The sequence below is a fragment of the Megalobrama amblycephala genome, linkage group LG12 (assembly GCF_018812025.1).
Source record: "Megalobrama amblycephala isolate DHTTF-2021 linkage group LG12, ASM1881202v1, whole genome shotgun sequence".
NCBI classification, from domain to species: Eukaryota; Metazoa; Chordata; class Actinopteri; order Cypriniformes; family Xenocyprididae; genus Megalobrama; species Megalobrama amblycephala.
In genome coordinates this window covers 33,166,648-33,189,716 of record NC_063055.1, presented here as the reverse complement: position 1 = coordinate 33,189,716, position 23,069 = coordinate 33,166,648, and the positions used below count along the sequence as shown (strand labels likewise).

Here is a 23,069-nt window from a genome sequence, read left to right as displayed (position 1 = left end):
AATATCTGAACATGCAATATATCATGCAATAAGAAAGAACAGACCCTCTGCCTTTAAACAAAAAGCTGAGAAAATCACATTTTTGTCAAAGACTACATGTGGATCGGATTCACAACGATGATCAAAACATAGATGGAGTAGATCGAGCCCACCAACACCCCCAAAGCTTGCACAGTCCTGTAGCTCATCCTGGGTCAAGGCAGTTTTGATTTATATGCTGTTTAATGTTAATGATCGCATTATTTTACATATGCACCTGCTTACATATGCTATCGCTTGTTTCTGCTTCTTCACCTGTTTTCTGTGATTCTGTACTCTTTCAGAAGATGCATAATTGCGCCCCCTACCATATAACAGTGAAAACAAGGAAATTAGGAAAATTCCGGAGAAGCGTTGTCTTTTGAAAAAAGTCCAAAATAGAAGTAATAACTTCTGACGTTCCAGGAAATCCCTTATAAGGACAAAGGCATCCAGCTATAGCTTTATAAAAAGCAGGAATGTTTTGACTGATGAAACAGACAATAAACACATGATTGTGATGATGTATGGTTTATGTGTATTCTTAGGTCATCTGGGGGTATTATCATAACAATATGAATAATGCAGTGCTAACTGACATAGCATTTATTACAGTATAGAAACTATAAAATATATTTTCTTCCTCTTTCTGTGATAAAGAGAAAAAAATTGTGCCTAGGAAAATATAGGAGAAAATATTATAGAATACAAATGATTGGTTATGGCTCAGAAGTGTATTTGAATTATTAGCCAATTAAAAGCAAGAGAAAAAGTCAGAAAATATAGACTTCACTCTGCTACACTGTAATTTTTTTTTTTTCCATTTTGTCTATGGAAATTTTCCACTAACATTTGACAACCACAAAGAGTAACAATACTTTCTTTAACAGTACCAATCATTTTATCACATTAAACCTAACAAAACACTTTTTTATTTTGCTTGAAAACTGTGTTTGTGCTAACTTTCTTTAAAATAAATGCCACTTGGTTTGATATTTCGTAATATAATGCTGTGACATTTTAGGAGTTTAGTGTCCAAATAGTTTTGGGGCCACTGCACACATAGTTCCAGGCCAGAAATGGGCCTGGGGACACGGCTGTCCCTGCTCTGAGACGGCGAAAAACAAATGCATCCCCAGTAAAGAGTATAAGAGGGTCCCAGACCACCATTACCACATGGGCACCCCAACCGTCCCGAACCTATAACGTCTTTAGAAAGGGTTTCCATGTCAACCGCAGCCCGGTCGCATGTTATTATATGAGTGCAGCTCAGACTTCATTCATACAACTGAATTAATGAACACCCACTCGGAGAAATAGAAGAGGACTTTTAGTAAAGACAAAGCAAGCCACTTTATCCTGTCTTTGTTCACAGACAGTTGAGGAAAGTTCCCTTTCAGACATCATAGAGAAAAAATAGAGTGATGCCGTTTTAAATAGTTAATATACTGCTCATTCAGCAGCCTTCTATTTGCTCTCCATCCCTCTTCACTTTCTCCCACTTGAATTCCAGCACAGCCGAGCGGAGCTGTGCCGTCACAGACCAGCTTCTGTCCACAATGGATCATTCCATCCTCAATCACTGATCTTTCTCTTTCACAATCTCTCTCGCTTTCTCTCTTTCTGCCCCTCATACCCCTCTCGCTCTCTCACACACACACATTTTACTTTTCACACTGTATCCGAGGCTCTAGTTCAGTGAACGCTGGGAAGATCAGGGATAATGACAGCATTCTGCTCTGGAAAGGACAATTCCCACAGATGTGGCAGAAAGAGACATTTGTTTTCTGTTCTTGTCAAAGAGGAGCGATAGTATGACAGGAGATGCCTTTGGGAATAAGAGGCCAGATAAAAAATGTCTCGCATCCGCCTTCGCAAACAACCTTCACATACTTCAGTGGTTTCATGTACATGCATACATGTGTATGTGCGCTCTGAAAATTGAAAATCAAAAGACAATGTTTGTATGCTTGCATTCGTTTGACTCATGATACATGAATGAGTGTTTTGATAGCATCAGTGTCATTCTGTCCATTACCAGAGAAAATCATTTCACCTCATTCATAAGTTTGGAAGAACAAACAAAAATTGAGTGCAATGTATAGTAATGCTCTTATAGTGGAATATTTAAAATCAAAATGTAAAATTGCATATTAAAGGCTTAGTTCACCCAAAAATGTCATTTTTCTCATATTGTTCTAAAACCCACGAGACAGTCACTTATCTTCAGAAACACAACTGAAGATATATTTAATGAAATCTGAGAGACTTCTGTCTCTCCATCGAAAGTCCATTTCACCAAAAATTTGACGCTTCAGAAAGTTCATAAACACATTATAAAAGAAATCTGTACGAATCGAGCGGTTTAAGTCTTCTGAAGAAACAAAATCGCTTTTTTATGAGAAACAGATATTAATTAGTCTTTTATTCACATATAAACACGGATGAACGCACATACAGAGAGCACATCAAACATGGTAAACGGAAGCTCAAATGCGCTTGCTTGATGTGAAAGAACCAATGAGGTTTGTTCTCGTTTATATGGATTACTTTTACAGTTTCTTTATACACTTTTACAATAAGGCTTCATTAGTTAACTACGTAATGTAACATGAACTAATGCTGGGTACACACTAAATCAACATGTTGAATATTTACAATTCTTGATCGGGCGGCTCTGATGTCAAAGACTATAGAAAGACGCTTCACTTCTATTAGTTATGAATGGGAGAAACTGCAACCCACAATATGGTGGAATATACGTCCCGCCTTCTACGTAAAAGAGCTGCAGCTGCCGTTAGAAGCTCCGGTTCCCATAGAAACCTGAGACTTGCACGTAGGATGGCACATGTGCATTGCCTTGTCTAGCCTGAAAAATAAGCTTTTTTAATGCTATTTGAGCATAAGAAACAACATTTTTTCAAGCAATTTTTGAGATTTCAAGATTCCCCCATTCAGTTAGAAAGGACTTGGTCTTGGATGCCTGAAATAGGCCAGAGGCGCTGTAAATATGGCCGCCAAGTGAACAGACTTTCCTTGAAAGGGACTTTGCCGACGTTCTTCCGAGCAGATTCAGAGTCACTCTTAACAAACCTCACACCACCGGAAAATCTGATAAGATCATCTGTAGAACCATCAAGATAATCGGGACATTACCTAGGATTGTCGGAAGGGGAGATATCGGCCCAAAATCAGCCCAATTATCTTGTGGTGTTTACCCAGCATTACAATGAAAAATACCATCTAAAGCATTTATTAATCTTAGTTAATGTTAATTTCAACATTTAGCAATACATTATTAAAATCAAAAAGTTCATCTGTTAATATTTTTTAAAGGACCAACATTAACTAATGAGAACTTATTTTAAAGTGTTACCAAATGTTTTTGTCTAAAGCATCAACATTTTGGTGGAATGGACTTTCAAAGGAGGGACAAAAATCTCTAATCTCATCATTTGTGTTTCAAAGACGAACGAAAGTCTTGAGTTTGGAAATGGAACAAAGTAAATGATGACCAACTTTAAAATTTTGGGTGAACTATCAATTTAATTCATGCACATTAATTCTTCCAAATATTTAAGTTCCGTAATTACTTAGTGAAATGATCATTCAGTGAGAAACGAATGACATCAGCTGAACTGGAAGGTTGTTTCATAGTTATTGCATTCTGATGACAGATAAAGAATTTGTTTTTGTTTTTGGAAATACAAATACTGATCAATTTTGCTTCCCCCAATCCCCCTCAGAAAAAAAAGTCCATTTTTATTTCCATTCAACTACAGTATGGGCTGAGTATTAGCTATTGCAGATAAAAGAGTATGTACACAATCATACACACCCTAATTGATTGTTCTCCTCAAAGAACAAAGTATCTTTATACTGTACAGTATATGCCACTTCAGCAAGCGCACACAGAAAAAAAAGATTGTCAGTCAAGGGCCAATAAACGTAACCCAGCCAGGGGGCAAAAAGGGATATTATCATTAAGTCTTCTCATAGTCATGCTAAAAACCACAAATATTATTTCTACACAGCCCTCCTCCCCTCGTAGTGAAAGAAAAGGCTAAACATCTTCAATTGCCCCGTGTTTTCAGACCGTCTAGCGCTCGAGTGCATGAGAAAGCTTTCCGTTTTAATTGAACAGGCATGTTCCGGCGTGGAATCACTTTCCTTCAAATGAGCTCCTAAAGTGACAGTTAGAAAGCGCTGTTAAAAGCGTTCAAGGGGGTGTGCTCGAATCGCTTAGATTTGTGTTTACAAGCATACAGAGGGACACTTGTAAAACTTTTAATGTGCTTTGAAGGACTCGTTCCGAAATGTAATTTTTGAAATCGCATCGATTGTTATTCAGATCGTACAATAATGCATGATTAGCTTGTCAAGTTTTCTTCACACTTTTTAAACGACGTCATGTGATGAAAAAGGAGGAAAGATTTTCAATTCCTTTCCCACCGGCCTCAGATTATGTGTTTGTGTGTGAGTGAGTGTATTGGGTGGTCAGGACCCCTCTGCATTCTTCAGGTCGATCTACTGCCCCTGGGGCTGCCTGGCCTGGCGTATAATTGCCCTCCGCTACAGATAGTTACCAGCCTTCCCTGTCCCTCTCCTCTTCTCTTCTTCCCCCTGTTTATTCTCTCTGATTTCAGGCTCCTTTGGGTCATCATTCATCAATGGGGCCCCCCAGCCCCTGAGGACCCGACCGGGAGGCCCCTGTTACTACGCCTCCATAACCAGAGGCCATTTCTGATGGAGGCGCATTATACGGGGGAACAAGAGCATGAAAATGCAGCACGAGGCAGGGGGTGAACGGCGGTGATTATTATATCCAGATAATCATTTCAAACAAATTATCATGATAATCAATCAATCGTCACATTTGAAGCAACTTGCCTCAGGGTTGCACAACACCCCTTGTGACCTATAATGTATTTTGAGGCATAATCAAATGCCCTAAATTTACAGGGTTGCTTGAGATGATATTTTTACAGGAGCGGATTTCCCTGGTTCGGTTAAGCTAACATTAGAGATTCATCATTTCCCCTGCAGACAGACCTCCTTGTGCTGATGTTAACGGGTACAGCAACTCTCCTTTCACATTTTCATGAAATGTGGTGCAGTGTATTACATTATTGAATGCTAGCGATTAAGGTACAATATGTAGTTGACCATAAAGGTATATACACACACACACAAATATATAAATATATATATATATATATATATATATATACACACACACTGACAAAAATTGTCTTGTGATTGTACTATCAGACCATAATCATTAGTCGATAAAAACAGTGCAAGTTAAAATAACACTGGGCATTTTTTAAAGTCTATGAGAGATCCGTCACAGCAGGGGCCACAAAAGCACTGATAGCGTCTCAGAGAGCTTGTCAAAAGAGCCATTAATCTCTTTCCCATTAAAACATCAGCCGCCTGTTTTAGCTACATTTACAAAGCGAAATGTTTTAATATCCAGCCAGACACGCAGGCACAATGCCGGAGGCGATCTGTTTCAAATACAATTACAACACATTGATTTTCTATAATTAATCTATGTCTCTGTGTACTATCATTGTCAGTTCACTGTAAGCTTACGTGTCTCAGACACACTCACGCTTACATGCACTTTTGGGACAAAGTGTGGTGGATTACATCAAAAAGAGCTCAAATCAAGGCTCAGGAACGTGTGTGTGTGTATGTGTGTGTGTGTTTGTGTGTGTGTGGGCACTGGACAGATAGACTCAGATAGGCATCTCTGTTTCAGAGTGTTTGTGTTGTGAAGGAGGGATAACTGGTTAAAAGCAAAAGATAAATAAATAAAAGAAGCTCTTTTCTCTTTTGGTCTATCTGCTGGGATTTGACTTAATAAATCTTTCAGCTCTCATAATAACAGTGTTTTTTATGTCTGAGCAGATGCATCTCAGAGACAGGGTAGGATGTGAGAAAAATAGATGGATGATGTTATAGATTATCTGGCACAGATGCTTTCATTACATAACCTCAGGGCTGGTTCTGCCCTCACACACATGCACACACACACACACACACACACACACAAATATTGGCCACATATTTGAACTCACACACACATAAACACAAATATTGGCTCTTATTTGCTGGCTCATTTAGACGTATTCAGACGTGTGACAGTGCATTTAGTCTATTTGGGTAGATGATGAGTGATGCAGTTATTCATAACGCCTCATGCATAATTTATGATATTAATAAAGATGCTTGGATCATGTCTGATGAGTTCTTCTGGTGACTCAACTTAGTGAATAAAAGATCACATTCTTAGTTCTGAAAGACTTTGATGTGCAACACAATTTTGTTGAGAGGTCTCGTTAGTTTAGTGAATCAGTTCATTTGGACAGTGGAAATGCTTTGTAAAATTATCACTCTATATTACTACTGGAGGTCCCTGTACAGTAATATTTAAGTTATATAGTGTCAAATATTGCATTGTTTAAAGTGCAGTTAAACTGATTGTTTCACAAACTCTCTGCAAATTGGTTTGTGTGAATAATAATAATAAAAAACAGTTCAAAAGAAAAAGTTCATTAAACATGAATCAAACATACTGAAATCAAGATGTACCGCAAGAAAGAAAGAAAAACACTACCAGTCAAAAATTTGGAAACATTACTATTTTAAATGTTTTTGTATGAAATATCTTATGCTCATTAATGCTGCATTTATTTCATAATAAATACAGAAAAAAAAAAAAATAATAATAATAATATTGGGAATATTATTACACTATATAATTATGGTTTTCTATTTTAATATACTTCAAAATATAATTTATTCCTGTGATCAAAGCTGAAGTTTCAGCATCATTACTCCAGTCTTCAGTGTCACATGATCCTTCAGAAATCATTGTAATATGCTGATTTATTATCAATGTTGGAAACAGTTGTGCTTTTATTAAAATGTATAAAACATTATAGTAAAGATTTATATTATTTGAAAAAATATATATTTTGAATAAATGCTGTTCTTTTTAACCATTTATCCATCAATGAATCCTGAAAAAATATCACAGGTTCCAAAAAAATATTAAGCAACACAACTGTTCGCAACATTGATAATATATCAGCATATTAGAATGATTTCTGAAGGATCATGAGTCACTAAAGACTGGAGTAATGATGCTGAAAATTCAGCTTTGCATCACAGAAATAAATTATATTTTAAAGTATATTAAAATAGACATTTTAAATTGTAATAATATTTCACATTATTATTTTTTTTTCTGTATTTATTATGAAATAAATGCAGCCTTAATGAGCATAAGAGACTTTGTTCAAAAACATTAAAAACAGTAATGTTTCCAAACTTTTGAACTGGTATATATATATATATATATATATATATATATATATATATATATATATATATATATATATATATATATATATATATATATATATATATATATATATATATATATGAACTGAAGGCAAAAATAAATATATTCATAGTTCAGTCACGAAACTCTTAGCTGACTGGTTCTCTTAAAGCCACTTTGGCCAGTCAACTTGTTGGTTCTATCTATGTAACAAGCTTAACCAGTGCACCAAGGGAATTTCCCTAGCCCTCCACCTTCCCCAGCACCACCTGTCTAGATCTGCTAAAGGGTTCTCCCTACTTTCCTTGCAGGCAGCTCACATTCTATTCACTGTATTTATGTGCATGTTATGGCAGTAGCATTTCACTCCTGCAGCAGCATAACAGATCTAGTCCGTAGATACAAATATAGATATACAGTGCTGCTTGAAAGTTTGTGAACCCCTTGCAGAATCTGTGAAAATGAGACTAATTTTAACAAAATAAGAGGGATCATACAATATGCATGTTATTTTTGTTTAGTATTGTCCTGAGAAAGATATTTTACACAAAAAATGTTTACATATAATTCAAAAGACAAAAAAATAGCTGAATTTATAAAAACCACCCGCTCAAAAGTTTGTGAACCCTTAATTCTTAATACTGTGTGTGGTTACCTGGATGATCTACGACTGCTTTTTTGTTTTGTGATGGTTGTTCATATGAGGCCCTTGTTTGTCCTGAACAGTTAAACTGCCCAATATTCCAGTATTTTTTTGCATATTTGAATCATTTCCAGCAGTGACTGTATGATTTTGAGATCCGTCTTTTCACACTGAGGACAACTGAGGGACTCAAACACAACTATTAAAAAATGTTCAAACATTCACTGATGCTCCAGAAAGAAACACGGGGTGAAAACTTTTTAACAGGATAAAGATGGCAAATTTTTTCTTATTTTGTTTAAATATCTTTTCATTTAGTACTGCCCTTCGGAAGCAAGAGGAAACACTTAAATGTTTGCCAGCAGACAAAATAAGTACAATATTCCTTGATCTTCAAATTCAAAAGGTTTTCACCCCCCGGCTCTTAATGCATCGTGTTTCCTTCTGGAGCATCAGTGAATGTTTGAACATTTTTTAATAGTTCTTTGAGTCCCTCAATTGTCCTCAGTGTGAAAAGATGGATCTCAAAATCATACAGTCACTGCTGGAAATGGTTCAAATACGCAAAAGATGCTGGAAAACTGAAGAAATGTTTTGTCTTGTGGACCATAAGTAAACATTGTTTATGTAAAATATCTTATTCAGGACAGTACTAAATAAAAAAATGACATGCATTTTTGTATTTTGTTAAAATTATTCACATTTTCACAGATTCTGCAAGTGGTTCACAAACTTTCAAGTAGCACTGTATATAGATATATAGATAGATATATTCATTATAGTAATATATAAATATATTCATACTCCCTGTCTCTGTGATTAATATATACATTAATTTTCACCTTCAGTTAGCATAAAAACCCCTATAAGGAGCATATTGCTGTTTCTCATTTTGCTTTTGTGTCGTTCATATTTGTGTGTGGTGAGATCAGCATATCCTTTAGATCTGTAAAGAGGGATGGACTGGCATGAAATAAATCCTACCTTTTTAATACAGCTGTCTTGAGACGACGTTTCATGATCATTCAGCATTTGCTGTGAAAACAAAAGATAAACAGTTAATGATTAGCTACTAAACATTAGTTAATGATTACTAATGACTACTGACATATACAACATCATGGCATTTTTATGACCTGAAATCAGCACTTCATTGAATATTGAAAAGACTAATGTACAGTATGACTTCAAATATTCTCATTTTACACTGTGCAATTGTTTCAGAAGGTTTAAAAACAGAAATGATATACTTTGGTTTGCCAGTAAAATTAATGTTGAACCTGTAAAAGTGTCCATATGATCGTGTTGATGTGATACTACTTTTGTAGACGGAGGCACTTGTGTTTTTTCAATGGTAATTGTTAGTATGCCACAAATGCTCTTTATTTCAGTATGAATCCGAATATTGTAAAAACTGACTAGCTAAGATTAGATGTGGGCTTTGAAACGTGTCGAGAAGTGAGCATTAAATGGCTACTGAGTGATGAATCTGTCGTTTGAATCTGCACCCCCCGCTGGGCTGCCACTACAGCAGCACAGGTTAAACCATCCCGAGTGTGATGAAATGAATGCTGTAAAGTTTTAACCTAGACAGTTGGAGGAGATGTGGAATTAGAGGCCTTCAGGAATATTTATACAGAGTGGGTTTTTGAGAATGCACCCAGTGTCTTTAAGGGCTCCTGCTCATTTGAGAAGCGAGCTTGTTCCAGGTTTGGAGATAATGGGACCTCATATGAATCTCAGTGGCCTTCATTCAGAGTAGAACAGGAAGAGGCTGTGCTCTGGGATTATTGGGCCGTACGCAGGTTTTAAAGTAATCTGCAGTGCCCACAGCCCACCCATTTCCCGTCTCATCCTCTGAATGAAGGGTGTGTGAGCGTGTGCAAAGATTCTGCTGGATACTTGTGGCTTGTTTCCACCGAACGGAACGGTTTAGTACAGTTCAGTACAGTTCAGTACGGTATGCAATTTTTCTCGTTTCCATTGTCAGAAGTTGTGAATGGTACCCTAATTCCGAACCGTACCATACCACATTTTTGGGACCCGGCGGATCAGGGTTTACCGTTCCGAATCGTACTGTAGTGTATTGAACTGAACTGTACTGCTCTGTGGAAACGAGCCATTGGATCAGGGGAGTAAATTTCATTTGACAGAAGGGGGGGACAATAAACATAAAATTTCTTAAGAGCAGTTTTTGAAGGGGACATAAATAATACAGCCAAAATTGTACTTATAAAGGATATATATAATGTTACACAGAAGAAAACCTTACTACTATTATTAGTGTAGCATGGAGACTGTGCCATTATGCTCATTGTTTTTCTTTGGTTCAATGAAAAAGCTGACTAAATTGACCAAAATATTCTTCTTCAAAATTATTTATTTACTGGAATATTTTTGAAGTTGTTTACAACCAAGTCACCAAAATACGATGAATACACATTGAGCAAAACCAAAGTCCCTTTAAGACAAGTCATTTCACTTGAAATCCCCAATGAAATCTAACAACAACTGGCTCATAAATGTAGTTTCTAAACTCTCGAATCTTGACAAAATCTGTATTTTTCAGGCTGGATCAAGCTAATGCGCATGCGCAGACCTAAATGCGCGTCTCTTCGTCTGACTGTTTCTATAGAAACCGGTGATTCTAAGGGCCGCTGAAGTGACGCGATGGCTTTACCAGTCAGCGATTGGCTCTTATTTAGAAGGCAGGACTTATTCCGCCATATTGCGCGTTACACTTTCTCCCATTCAAAACAATACGAGTGAAGCGTCTTGTGTTATTCTATAGACTTTGGCAAAACTCAACACACAACAGTAAATCTATTAGCCTTATTACAGTTCACATATGCTTATCACAGTGTTAATTGTTGTTGGTGTGGGTGACTTAGTATCCAACAAGCTATTGTAAACAAGCTAGCAAACAATTTAGGTAACATTATAATCGCTAAAATAGCGATCATCAGTTATCATCTATTTTTTTTTTTTTTAGAACTAATTATTCAGCATCGTCAGTATTAAAGAGAAAATAATCACTTCATCCGATGTGTTTGAATAAAATAGCCTTGACAACCTACTTACTGGAACTCCTCTCAACTAACGTTATACTGTCTGTAGAACTGTTCTCTCCCGCCGGCGCCGCCGGACTTCTACACACACGAGTGTGACGTGTGCGGTGGACCAAACCACTGTGAGGCAAGGGAGGGGTGACTCAAAATGTTTCTAAACTTAAAACGCCCGTTTACTACTTACAGAATTATTTTAAGTATATATAATTTATTTACAATACTTAGCGTGGTTTTTAATTATATTCTTGGGGGGGACAGCACTCAGATAGGGGGGGTCCTGACCTACCCCCCCCCCCCCCCCCCATTTTATGCATAAATAAATAATAAATGTATTTTATCTTAATAAAGAAATGAAATCTCTTTTTTTTTTTTTTTTTTTTTTTTTTTCAAAAAGTGAACTCTGCAAGTAAATGTCTATAAATACCATCACACTTATCTTTTTTTATCTTTCTTTTTTTCTTATATTTTGTTTTAGGCAATAGCCTTAAATTGTCAACCCTGTTATCATGATTATGTACAGTAATTATTTTTTCATCAATTGCTGACCTAAGTGATGACCTTAAACACAATGCTACACTGTAAAAAATTATTTTCATGATTTGTTATCATTACATTTTTTCTTTTGTCAAATCAACTTAGATAATTAAAGTAGTTAATAATAACATAATATAACATACTATTTTGAGTTTCTGTTGAATAAATCAATCACCTTTATTGTATTAACTCAATTTTTTTATTTCAATAAACTCAATTTTAAGGCAACCAGGTAACGTACTTTAAGTTAAACCAACAATTATTTTTTACAGTGTAGCAATGGCCAAATAAACACAGAAATACCCTATAATATAGCATACATCTTGGTTTTGCACATTCAGTCTGTAAGTAACCAAGTGAATGAGGTGAATGTGATTGCAAAGGTGAGTCACTGAGGGGGAAAAGCAAACAGAATAAGTGACTCTTTTACAGAATACTCTCTACAGTCTGTACCGCCTTTATCAGGGTTTGATTGACAGCTCTGCAGACTGCCCAAAAACTGTGGTTCTCTAAATTAGGCTGTCAATGTATCCAAGCCGCCCGAGTGGAAGCAATTACATCACAAATACTCAAACAAGTCTACTTAAACTACTTACATCCATAATTCAATCCTGCAGCTATGTCAGAGCAGCACGTATCCAAAACAACCTTACGCTTCTGCCATGTTCACATGACACATTTTAAACAGGAACCTCAACCCAATATCTACATATTCCTCATTAATTTATTTATTTTTTCTCATTCATGTCTTTCGTTTTTTTCACCGCAGCATGTGAAAGCAATAATCTTACACATATGCACAAGCACATACAGTGTGTGCAATCACATGCATACATCAGCCCACGCTAAACACACACACACACACACATACTTACAGTCGTGTAAGTGTGTGTAGTGTAATTACTCTGCAGTTTGCTGCCAGACCAATGCTCTACATTTGCTCTGGGAAGAAGGTGAGTTTAAAGGTGTTAAAATTTGTTGAATGTCAAGGAAAGTAATAAATGTGACTAAAAAAATAGTGCTGAGAGTTGTGAATTGCTGGTGGGGTGATGAGAATGTGTGAAACACTGTGAAACAGAATTCATAAACAGAGTTTACAGCACAACAGCTCTGTTTAGATTGTAAAACACTACCAGGTGCTCTCAGGTAAGTGAATAGTTTCATGCCAGATGTAAATACGCATATCAAATTGTGCAAAACATTCCATTTTTTTTTTTTTTATCAACTTCAGAATTGCTGAAATTTTGTGTAAAGTATTTAAACAGATGAATGCAATTTTCTCAGTATGATCAATAGAATGGTAAATTCAGGAAAACATGGCATTAACATGCTACCTGAGCTAAATCTGGTAAAACATCAGACTTTCTTATCCGCAATCAATCAATCAATGAAATTTAATCCAATGAAAAAAAAAAAGTTTCTATACTAATGTAAGGATTGTTTATCTAAAGTCCTTTTTTAGTTTTTCATAGAATTCTGTAGTATGTCCTTACTGAAAAATCTCTATGTGTGTGTGTGTGTGTGTGATTATCTACATGTGCTTCGGCTCTCGGCCATACAAATGACTTACCCTCACGTGTATGTGTGTGTGTGTCAAGCAAATAAATAATGTATTAATTAGACGGTTGGAAAAAATGATTTGCCACAAGTGCTGGTGTGATTTATGACACGTCAGAATCATTTTAACTTTCCTCCCTATTTTTTTTTTCTTTGGCGACAGGACAATTTGTGCCACAGATAGAGAGGCAAGAGAGTGAGAACGCTTTTCCCAAACAGACGTAAAACGCACAATTGAACCTCTCACAAGCTTCTCGAAACGTTTGCTTACACAAGTTTGTCAGGGTTTCTTATGTAAATGAAAAACGCTGTGAAGCTCTAGTGATTAGCGTGTCATGCTGACAGTGCTCGAAAGTGTCCGAAAACAGAGGCACTATGGTGGAGAACTGTAAAAATAAATACGAGCAGGCCGTGCTTGATGAAAGCGTAGCCACCTGTGCGGTGATTCAGCGCAAGTGTCTGAAGCAAATTAGCACCAGGGAGTAAGTGTGTGCTGTTATTACTGTTATAAGCCCACCTTTGTTAGCAGGCACCATCAGGACTTCTTCTTCTCAACCTCAGCCCTATTTATATTGACACACAGACTGAACAAAAGAAAACAAGCTCACCGCACACATTCTAGCAACATTTTCCAGCACAGCTGCCCTAATAGACACACGACGGACAAAGAAAACAGTGCTTCGCCTCACAGGCTGGATTTTCCTGTGCTCCGCGCGACACTCGACGTGCCAGTTTGAAGAGACGACAGCCTCGATCAACGCCTATAACAAAGAGTCCTTGTCGTTGGCTAATTGGACTTTGCTCTAATTGCAATTAGAGAAGCTCAGTAAACCTTGGTGAGCCAACGAGGCAGTTTGTCTCCCAGCTTGACGTTGGGGGTATGGAGTAAAACAAGCACATTTTAAGGGCTTTGCAGTGGGAAAATTTCAGAGAACGTTGCCAAAAACAATTCCCCTCAAGTCTGGATAATGTGAGGCAATACAGCAGCGCGGCCAATAGATGGTTATGGATGTCAAAAGCCGCAAGTTTCCAAAAAGAACCAGTAGAGACCAACCTCAAGGCCTTTTGAACCGAGTGAGTGACATCCTGTTGGCTCGGACGACCACACCAAGAAAGCCACAAAGTGAAAGTTTTGCTTTGCAGTTATTAAGAATGTGCTCTCGTTTTGGTGAGCGTGGAGAGTTTAGATATGTAAATGTGTGATTGTTATTGATCTTGTCAATTCATGCGGAAGCGGTCGCTGCTCAGTTTGTGGCACATGCAAACCTGAACCCAAGATATGACTGCAGAACGAGAGAGAGGTTTTAGAAACTGGGGTTTGCTCGTTCTGGACATCATTGTTCCAGTCTGAAACAGAACAAAATCATGATGTAAATCATAATAAAGTGGATTAATTACTGCGATCACACACACACACACACATCTAAACCATTTTACTAAATCATGCAACCCAGGCTGACTGGAAAAACGTGCCTGCGATGACATTTTTGCAAAATGATTTTATGTTGTTTCTTGCATGCATCACGACTTTTTCAAAGCGAAATGTATAGTAGTGCTAAAAGCTGTTCAATTTTCCTGAAACTGATGAACGTGAATCTGGCAAAGTTTTATGACGTTGGTTGTTATACATATTGCAGCAATTCGGTAATGAAATATCCGGTGAGAGGCACTAAAAGGTTAACGCTATATCGCATTTAAAAATTACGAACACATTAACCCTTTAAGCCTGAAGTGTACCGGTACACCACCCCCCACGAAAAAATTCATAATCAAATTACTAAGTAACCACTGACAAGAATAACACAAAATAGTACAAAATAGTATCTTTACAAAGCTTAAAAACTCAGCTTTTTAATGCATCCAACAATTTAGATCAACTATTTGTACCGTCCTCAGCGCCACCTAGCTACAAAAAAATTAATAATCATATTTTTCAAAAGTACTGCCTAGATCAACACAAAATAGGAGTCATTTGAAAGCTTAGAGTCTGAACTTTACAATGAATGTAGTTAATAGTGTTTTGATTAACTCCTAAGCAGTGCTGAGTTATTTGCTGATAAAAAATAATTTATGAAATACTTTGTTGTACTACAGTATGTACGGCAATGTGTCAAAAACATCATACAGCTCAGATAGTCATGTGTCATATGTCATTTTTAAGGTCTCATGGAGTAGAATACAACAAGCATAATTGTTTTGGGCTTTGACTAATTTGAGCGAGTTTTTGTACGTGAAGCCCGGCAAGACACATACGTAAATAATATACGGATACTGCATTTATGTTACATTTTCGCTCATAATTTCATGAAACATGCTCCAATCATAGAAAATGGCACATCATTATTTACAGCAGATTCACATGAAAAAAAAAAGCCCATTAGGGAGCATCAAGGGCTAAACAAAAAGACTACCTTAGTTCCAAATGCTGTAACTTTTGATTACTTTATGCTATCACTACAAAATTTGATCCAGATGCAGCTCACATATAGGGGAACTTCAACAAAGGTTACAGCAATAACTTCCTATATATATATATATATATATATATATATATATATATATATATACTGTATATATTGTATTTTATCAGCAGTTTCTCAGCATGAGAATGTCCAAATGTAATAATTTCTCTATAAAAATTTAAAAAGTTTTCTATCAAACGATACCTACCTTTTGACTCTTCTTGCTATAGATTTGGAGTTATGAGTCTTTACTTGTGTCTGTCACTCAGAAAGAAAAAAAAAAAAACTCTAAAAGGGCTTAAAGGGTTAAACCCTTCCCTAAACACAAGTGTTAGCGTTAACAAGTGTTAGAGATAGTGTTAACAAAATAGATAAAAATGCATTTGCTGTGCCATTTTAACTTGCTTCTACGAGTCTTTGAGCTATTTTATCAAGTGGTGTGACTCGTACCAGAGCGCTAGTGAAATGCTGTGTCAGGTGAGCTGCCAAGCAAGTTTACTACATCAGAAAAGTCATACATATGGAGCTGGTTATGTGATGCATACATAAAAATGTTTGGCAACGGTTCTTTTAACCCTAACAGATGGAGTGTGTAGCTTTTCATTTCTTAAACAACCATGTTGGAATACATCATGGCCATATTCCAGGATGACAATGCCAATATTCATCAGGGTTAAAACTGTAAAAAAACAAAAATAATGTTTCAGAGAGCACGAAGAATCATTTTCACACATGAATTGGCCAGTCCAGACCTTAACCTCAGTGTAAGTCTTTGGGATGTGCTGGAGGACACTTTACAGAGTGCTCACCTCTTGCATTGTCAGTACAAGATCTTGACCAAAAATGTATGCACCTGATGGAAATAATATCACAACATTTATTTCCATCAAGAGGTTAGCAAATTTTTTGCCAAGATCTTGTATTGACAATGCAAGAGGCGAGCACTCTGTAAAGTCTACTCCAGCACATCCCAAAGACTTACACTGAGGTTAAGGTCTGGACTCAGAGGTGCCAATTCATGTGTGAAAATGAGGGCAAGCGGTTTGGATGGATGGATGGATGGAATATTCTTCTAAAAAATGTAGGTAAAGGGAAAGTTTTCCAATGTGTTTGTCCCACAAACACAAAGTTCCAGCATCATGCAGTCGATGTAATGACTCCATCAGTTGCATGTGAATCAAAGTTATCTACATGGACCTATGCTTTTACTGTACAAACCTTTTTTTTCCATCAAGGAGTTGTCATGGAAAAACTTCAACAAAATAAAAAACAGTTCTGCTGTAAATACCAGGAAGCCAGCAACAATCTGATAAACCATATATCATGAGTTTAATAAGCTCATGGCTTGCCGCTTTTTTTGTTGGCCAAGGCAAACATTAAGAGTGCACTGATAGCGAACGCTCCACCGTGGGTAATTAAAAATAATCGCTCCCAGCTTACCATTGTTTGATTCTCTATTATACTCTTATCAACATCTCCTGTCCTGTCAGTGCATGTGAGAAAGACACAGCGGGCAGCGAAACGGATGACTAAAGGAATGTCAAATTCCCATTGTGCGAGCACAAAGGTGAGAAGGGAGAGAGCCACAGAAAGTGAGTTTGTTTAACACTTATCACATGGCTAGAGCTAACAGAAGCCCTGGCACTTGGGTCGGGATGAGATGGGTGTGGAGAGAGATAGAGGGCAAAACACAATGACAGATTTAATAGACAAACACTCAAGACTTTTGTGCGGAAGGTCACGGTAACCTTTCATGAAAGATATATATGTTTTTCGCACTTTGTGACTGCTGTTTGTCCAGGATGATATCATATGAGATGTGTGTTTCAGTTAACTTTGAAGAAGTTGAAGAAATAACTGAAGAACACAAAACAACCTTTTGAATCGCTTTTGAATCATTTATCTAATGTGAAACCTTCAGATTGATTTTGCAAAAAGGCATTTTTTTTCTTTTACTGCTGAAGAAATTTGATTGTCTCTCTTCAATAGAAATAGGAATACTAAGAAAAAGTAATAGAAAATAATAAGTGCTGTGGGTCATGTGACTGAGAATTCACACTATATTTTGAACTTATAATACCTAATTTGTATTGAACTGTTACATGTAGTTATTTTTCGATTCTGTAATTTCCAATATTATTAAGTTATTATTAATATAATAAATATATTATTACATTAGTTATATTATATTAGTTAATAAATATATTAATAAGGACCATCATAATTCAGCTGAAGCTTGAGTTGATTTCATATAAGGTAAATAAAGTTATTATAAAAAATTTATATTATAAATATATATATATAAATATAATAAATAATAAATAAATAATTATAATATTATAATTATAAATAAATAATTAATAAATATATATAATATAAGTAAAGCTGCTTATATATATTTATTTTCTATTACTTTTTCTTAGTATTCCTATTTCTATTGAAGAGAGACAATCAAATTTCTTCAGCAGTAAAAGAAAAAAAATGCCTTTTTACACACACACACTATATAATTTTTCGACTACATCTGATTGCCATGCCACAGAACATTTTTTTAACACGCACAGCAAATGAGAACTCAATACCAAAATGAATGACAGTTACTGCTCATAATATTCCTTGATCCAAAATCTGATGCATGCTCAGCCAGCACTCTTGTACAAAGCTATAACCAGAAGAAATTGACATTTCTGTATAACAATATGGTTGAAATATATTAAAAGGGCCATATTCTAATTTATGATGGCATCATTCATTCGTTCCTTCAGTGCAGCTCATATTGACAGAGTGATACAGATAAATAATGGTGTAGACAGCATTTATTGACAAGTCATTTGTGAAGATGATCAGTAATAATCAAGGAGGAATAAAGGAAATATCCCACCACTGACTGCTGATTCCTCAACAGCCTGCCATTCAACACACTATCAAATAACAGCAATGACAGAAACCATATCAAAAACACAGGGAGGAACAAAACTACAATACAATATAATGTTGGCATCATTATATGAGAGCAATACAATTACAATAAAATCTGTAGTTTTAATAATATGTATGAATAAAAGCATTTTTTTTTTTTTATTATTGTTGCTTCAAAAGTGATATATCACTGTGTATTTGAAAAGAAAAAATTTTTTTACAGTCTCAAAAGCACTTGACATGCATTTTTTAGCATAAATATGCAGCTAGAAAATATCTAATTTTATAAATGCTTTTATTTATGTTGTTGCCAACATTATGATTGACTGTTTGAGAAGCGATACTGCTTCATCAATATGTGCAGAATGTAAAATATTGACAATCTATCAATATTATGCCGAGTCAGACTGAGCAATATGCTTTTGGATGAAAGTGCTTCTGTAGTGTCTGTGAAAGATCAATAAGAGCTCTTAATTCAAAGCAGGACTTCTCGAGTATAAAAATGTATATAGAAACATACTTGCAAGATTAGATTATTCATCATGTGCAGTCTGAAGGCAAGCCCGAGGGAAATTGTCACATGATGACAGACACAATGAAGAAGTAAAAAATTAAAAATACCATTCGGTTTCTTCCTCTAAAATAAATGCTCTCTAAATATTTGCTGCATATTCATGTTGGAGCATCGATGAAATAAAAAAAAACTGTTCATCTGAGACATCTGAAGAACCGCGGTGTGGTTGCATTAGCTCAGAGCTCAGGAGAACAAGTTTTCCAGTCTTCTATTTAAGTTTCACTCTTCGAGAGTTTGACATATGGAAGGAGAAAAAGGAGAGAGGTTAGGAGAAGTCACTCTAACATCCGGACTGCGGCTCTCCAAATATGAATGCGGAAAGCAGACTGAGCCCTGCCAAACGTTAAAGTGAAAAGTCTCTTGTGAGTTGCATAAGTGCATATATATGTGGGTCGAGGGGCACAAACGCTGGCTTTCTTCGGTTTGGGGTTGATGCTGGGGTCAGCCCCATCTGACACCCTCCAGCCCAGAGAAATGCAAAATAAGTCACTGATGGGATTTTTTTTTCGTAGATAAATAAATGGCTGATGTGTGTTTCCTGCCTGCTCACGCTAGCTGATGTCAGAGCGGAGAATAAGAGGTGAGCACACCTGAGGGAAGCAAACTTTGTTAAAGTCTATATAAAAGATTTAGTTTAGTAATACATGGCCCCGATCGCATGAACGCATTTTCTGTACAGGCTATTCTTTAATAAAAGAAAAGTGTTTTCTTTTCCTCTGAAATGACTTATTTTGTACTGATGTAATCAAGGCCTTGTGGGTGGCAAAAACCAAAACAAAACATTAATATCATAGCCTAATCATTGCTGTTTGGGTATTATTTATCCGCTATTATAGTGTTTATTACAGTATACATTCATAACAAATAGTATATAAATGTACTTTTATATTTTCAGTTATCATTTTAGTTTTTCATGTAATCATGCATTTCAATTTTATTTCTATTACCGACAATGTTTTCAATAGTCTTAGTTAGCAATAACAACATGTTCTAATCCCACCCATAAATTCAAATCCTGCCCAACACTATTTCCAAATAAATATTGCTTTTTGTTTTAGGAAACATGTCACATTACAGAAGTTAAATGTGTTGTTTGCATACTGTTTTTATTTAGAGATAGCATATATTAAGACAAAGGACAAGAAAAATGATGTTTCAATGAGAAATGTGGGTGTGGGGATCACTAAATCTGTCTCATCATAATCACAGCGAATCATTCCGCCAATCAAAACACAAATTTTATGAGCCAGCCGTTTGTGTCTAAACACACACATGCTAACCACTCCGCTCTATGGACTCTCCATTACATCCCACATATTTGGACAATCTAATTCATTGCTACCACTGGTGGGTCATATACAATGAAATTCTGTGCAGCAAATGGAAACCAACATTTTCCAAAGAGACAGTGAATCTTTTTACGACTTTGCAACATGTATTTATGGACATGTGATAGAATTATGACAACACAATCATTTTTGGCTGCATTCTCTAGATGGAAACAATCCAGCTTCAAGATGTGCTGAAAAAGCACTAGGGTGATGAAGTTGAGTTGGGCATGTCCGTAGCATAGCGTGATGTGACCTTTCCTTGACATTAAAGTCAGTTGGTAAAGGGAACACACCATGAAGTCTGAAGTCTTTTGTGAAGATTTAATGCTTAAGATTCTTAAGACACATTTAAGGTTCTTAACTTTATGGCTGGTGTTCCAAACTTCCAAAACATATTTACATCTGACAAAAGAGAACTTTATGAAGAAGAGCTTCTTTAGACCTACAGTCTGTTCCAAATCCTATACTGTGCTGTCTACTTAGTCAACATTTCAAGGTATTACAAACACGCTTCAAAAGGTAGGCAACAACATTACTGCCTAATAAGACATAAAAATCTCTGCAGCTGCTTAAACTAAACTGTCAAACTGAATTTCTCCGAAAGATACATATTTCAATAATAATCAATAGTGCTATTCAGAGGTGTAAAGAATACTGAAGTAAAAGTAGACATACCGTACAACAAAAATGACTTCATTACAAGTTAAAAATCATCATTTCCAATACCACTTGAGTAAAAATCTTAGGGTACATTTACACGACAACGATGTACGAAAAACTGAAACTTTTTTCATTTGCGTTTTTCAGGTACAGACGACAAAATGATCCCCGTTCACACCAATCTGTGAAAATTACTAAAAATGCTGTACGCTGTACGTCTACAAATACACGTCAGAGTCTCAGTTAAGCTCTTCAGCAACTACCAGTCAATGCACTCAAATTTGCCTTGTTGATAAGTTTGGGCAAAGCACAGAAGATATAGTACCTTCAATGCTCTGTAGATGGCGATATATTTTCTTATGAAATAAACTGCTGCTGAAAAAGTTGGATGCCATGAAAAATTAGTATTTACACTACTCATTACAAATGTATTGGAGTAAAGAGTACATATTCAAAAGAAAATCAAGAAGAGAGTAAAGTTACTAATATCTGTGATGCTCAGTCAAAGTGTGAAGTAGCCAAAAAGATACTGAAGTACAGTAACCAATTACACTTGCTTTACATTCATTACATTAAAATATTCTGAAGAATTAAGGCCTGTTCACTTCAAGGATGATAACTATAATGATAACGATAAAGATATCGTTCTAAAAATCGGGTTACGCTTTATTTTACAGTGCCGTAGTTACATTGTGATTACTCAAATAAGTACTGAGTATTATTAATTAACTGCAAGTACTTACTATAGAGTTACAGTTAGGGTTAGGGTTTGGTTTAGGGTTAGTTACTTGTAATTATGCATAATTTACTGTTATTACTAGAGTAAGTACATTATAGTAACGTGACTACGGCACTGTAAAATAAAGTGTTACCAAAAATCATTCTAAATATAAAAGAATAGAAGAGTTCACACTGCAACTATAATAATAATGGTACAGAGAAACAATATCTTTGGAATCTCTTTCAGAACGATTTTTTTGTCAGCTGATGAACAACAAAAACATTGACAACCAATCAGAATCCATCTTGAGCACTTAATGCACACGACAAAACTGCAGCACGCTTAGAATAAACAGAACAATATCCTTCGCTGGTGTGGACACTAATATAGTTATCGTTCTATTTATCTTTAAAGTTATCGTTCTTGGTGTTAGTGAATTAACTAAGGTAATGTCAATGTACCACTTTTTTGAGTGGTATAATGTTATAGATAGATACTTCTAAATTCAGTTAGATGTATCAGTACCTGTCTAATTTCTTTTTAACTAGAGGACAATTTGACTAAAATACGGCACATCTTACCCCACTCTCACATTATATAAACAGCAATGTGCATTTTCAGTACCTTGTAATGGCCATTTATTAAACCGCTGAGCTCATGTAATATCTGAAGTATCTGCTGTGAGTCAAACTTTCAAAAAGTCATTGTTCATACAAAAACAGCACAAGGAACAAAACAAGCCTCAACTCTATAATCAACCCTATCAAACCAGGTATCAAGAACTGCTTTTGCCCATCAGCTGGAGCTGAGTGGAAAACAATTACCTCTGACGATAATTGAACCAATGCTTGAATGAGTGAATTCACCAAGAATAACACGACTCTAATAGTTTTAATTGCAGGATAAGAATTTGTATCATTTTAGCTCTCCATGCTCAGGCAACACAAAACACGGCTGTGCGCGTCAAATGAACTGTAGCTAGAGAACCGTTTACCCTCCTGGCTTGAGAGGCGTCCAAATCAGATTAGTCGTCGCATTGACCACTAAAAAATTCAAAGAGTGAAATCTAAGGCTGCAGCCAAGAGATACCGTCTGGAGATACAGGGGAGGGATCACAAACAAGATATTTCCTCTACCAGTGTGGTTGATGAGGGACAAAGTTCATGCAGCCAGGTTTATTCATCCACTGCCAGCGATCTCAGTTGAGGGAAACGTTTCAGTAATTTCA

General features: G+C 36.0%; 1 protein-coding gene across 7 annotated transcripts in view; it reads right to left on the bottom strand.

Annotated features, from left to right (window-relative positions):
- Positions 1-23,069, bottom strand: part of prdm16 (PR domain containing 16) — a 254,827-nt gene that overhangs the window by 109,483 nt on the left and 122,275 nt on the right. For all 7 annotated transcript variants that reach the window (XM_048210729.1, XM_048210730.1, XM_048210732.1 and 4 more), the window contains exon 3: positions 9,000-9,050. In XM_048210729.1, the coding sequence (XP_048066686.1) occupies positions 9,000-9,050 (51 nt within the window). The remainder of the gene's footprint in view (positions 1-8,999; positions 9,051-23,069) is intronic.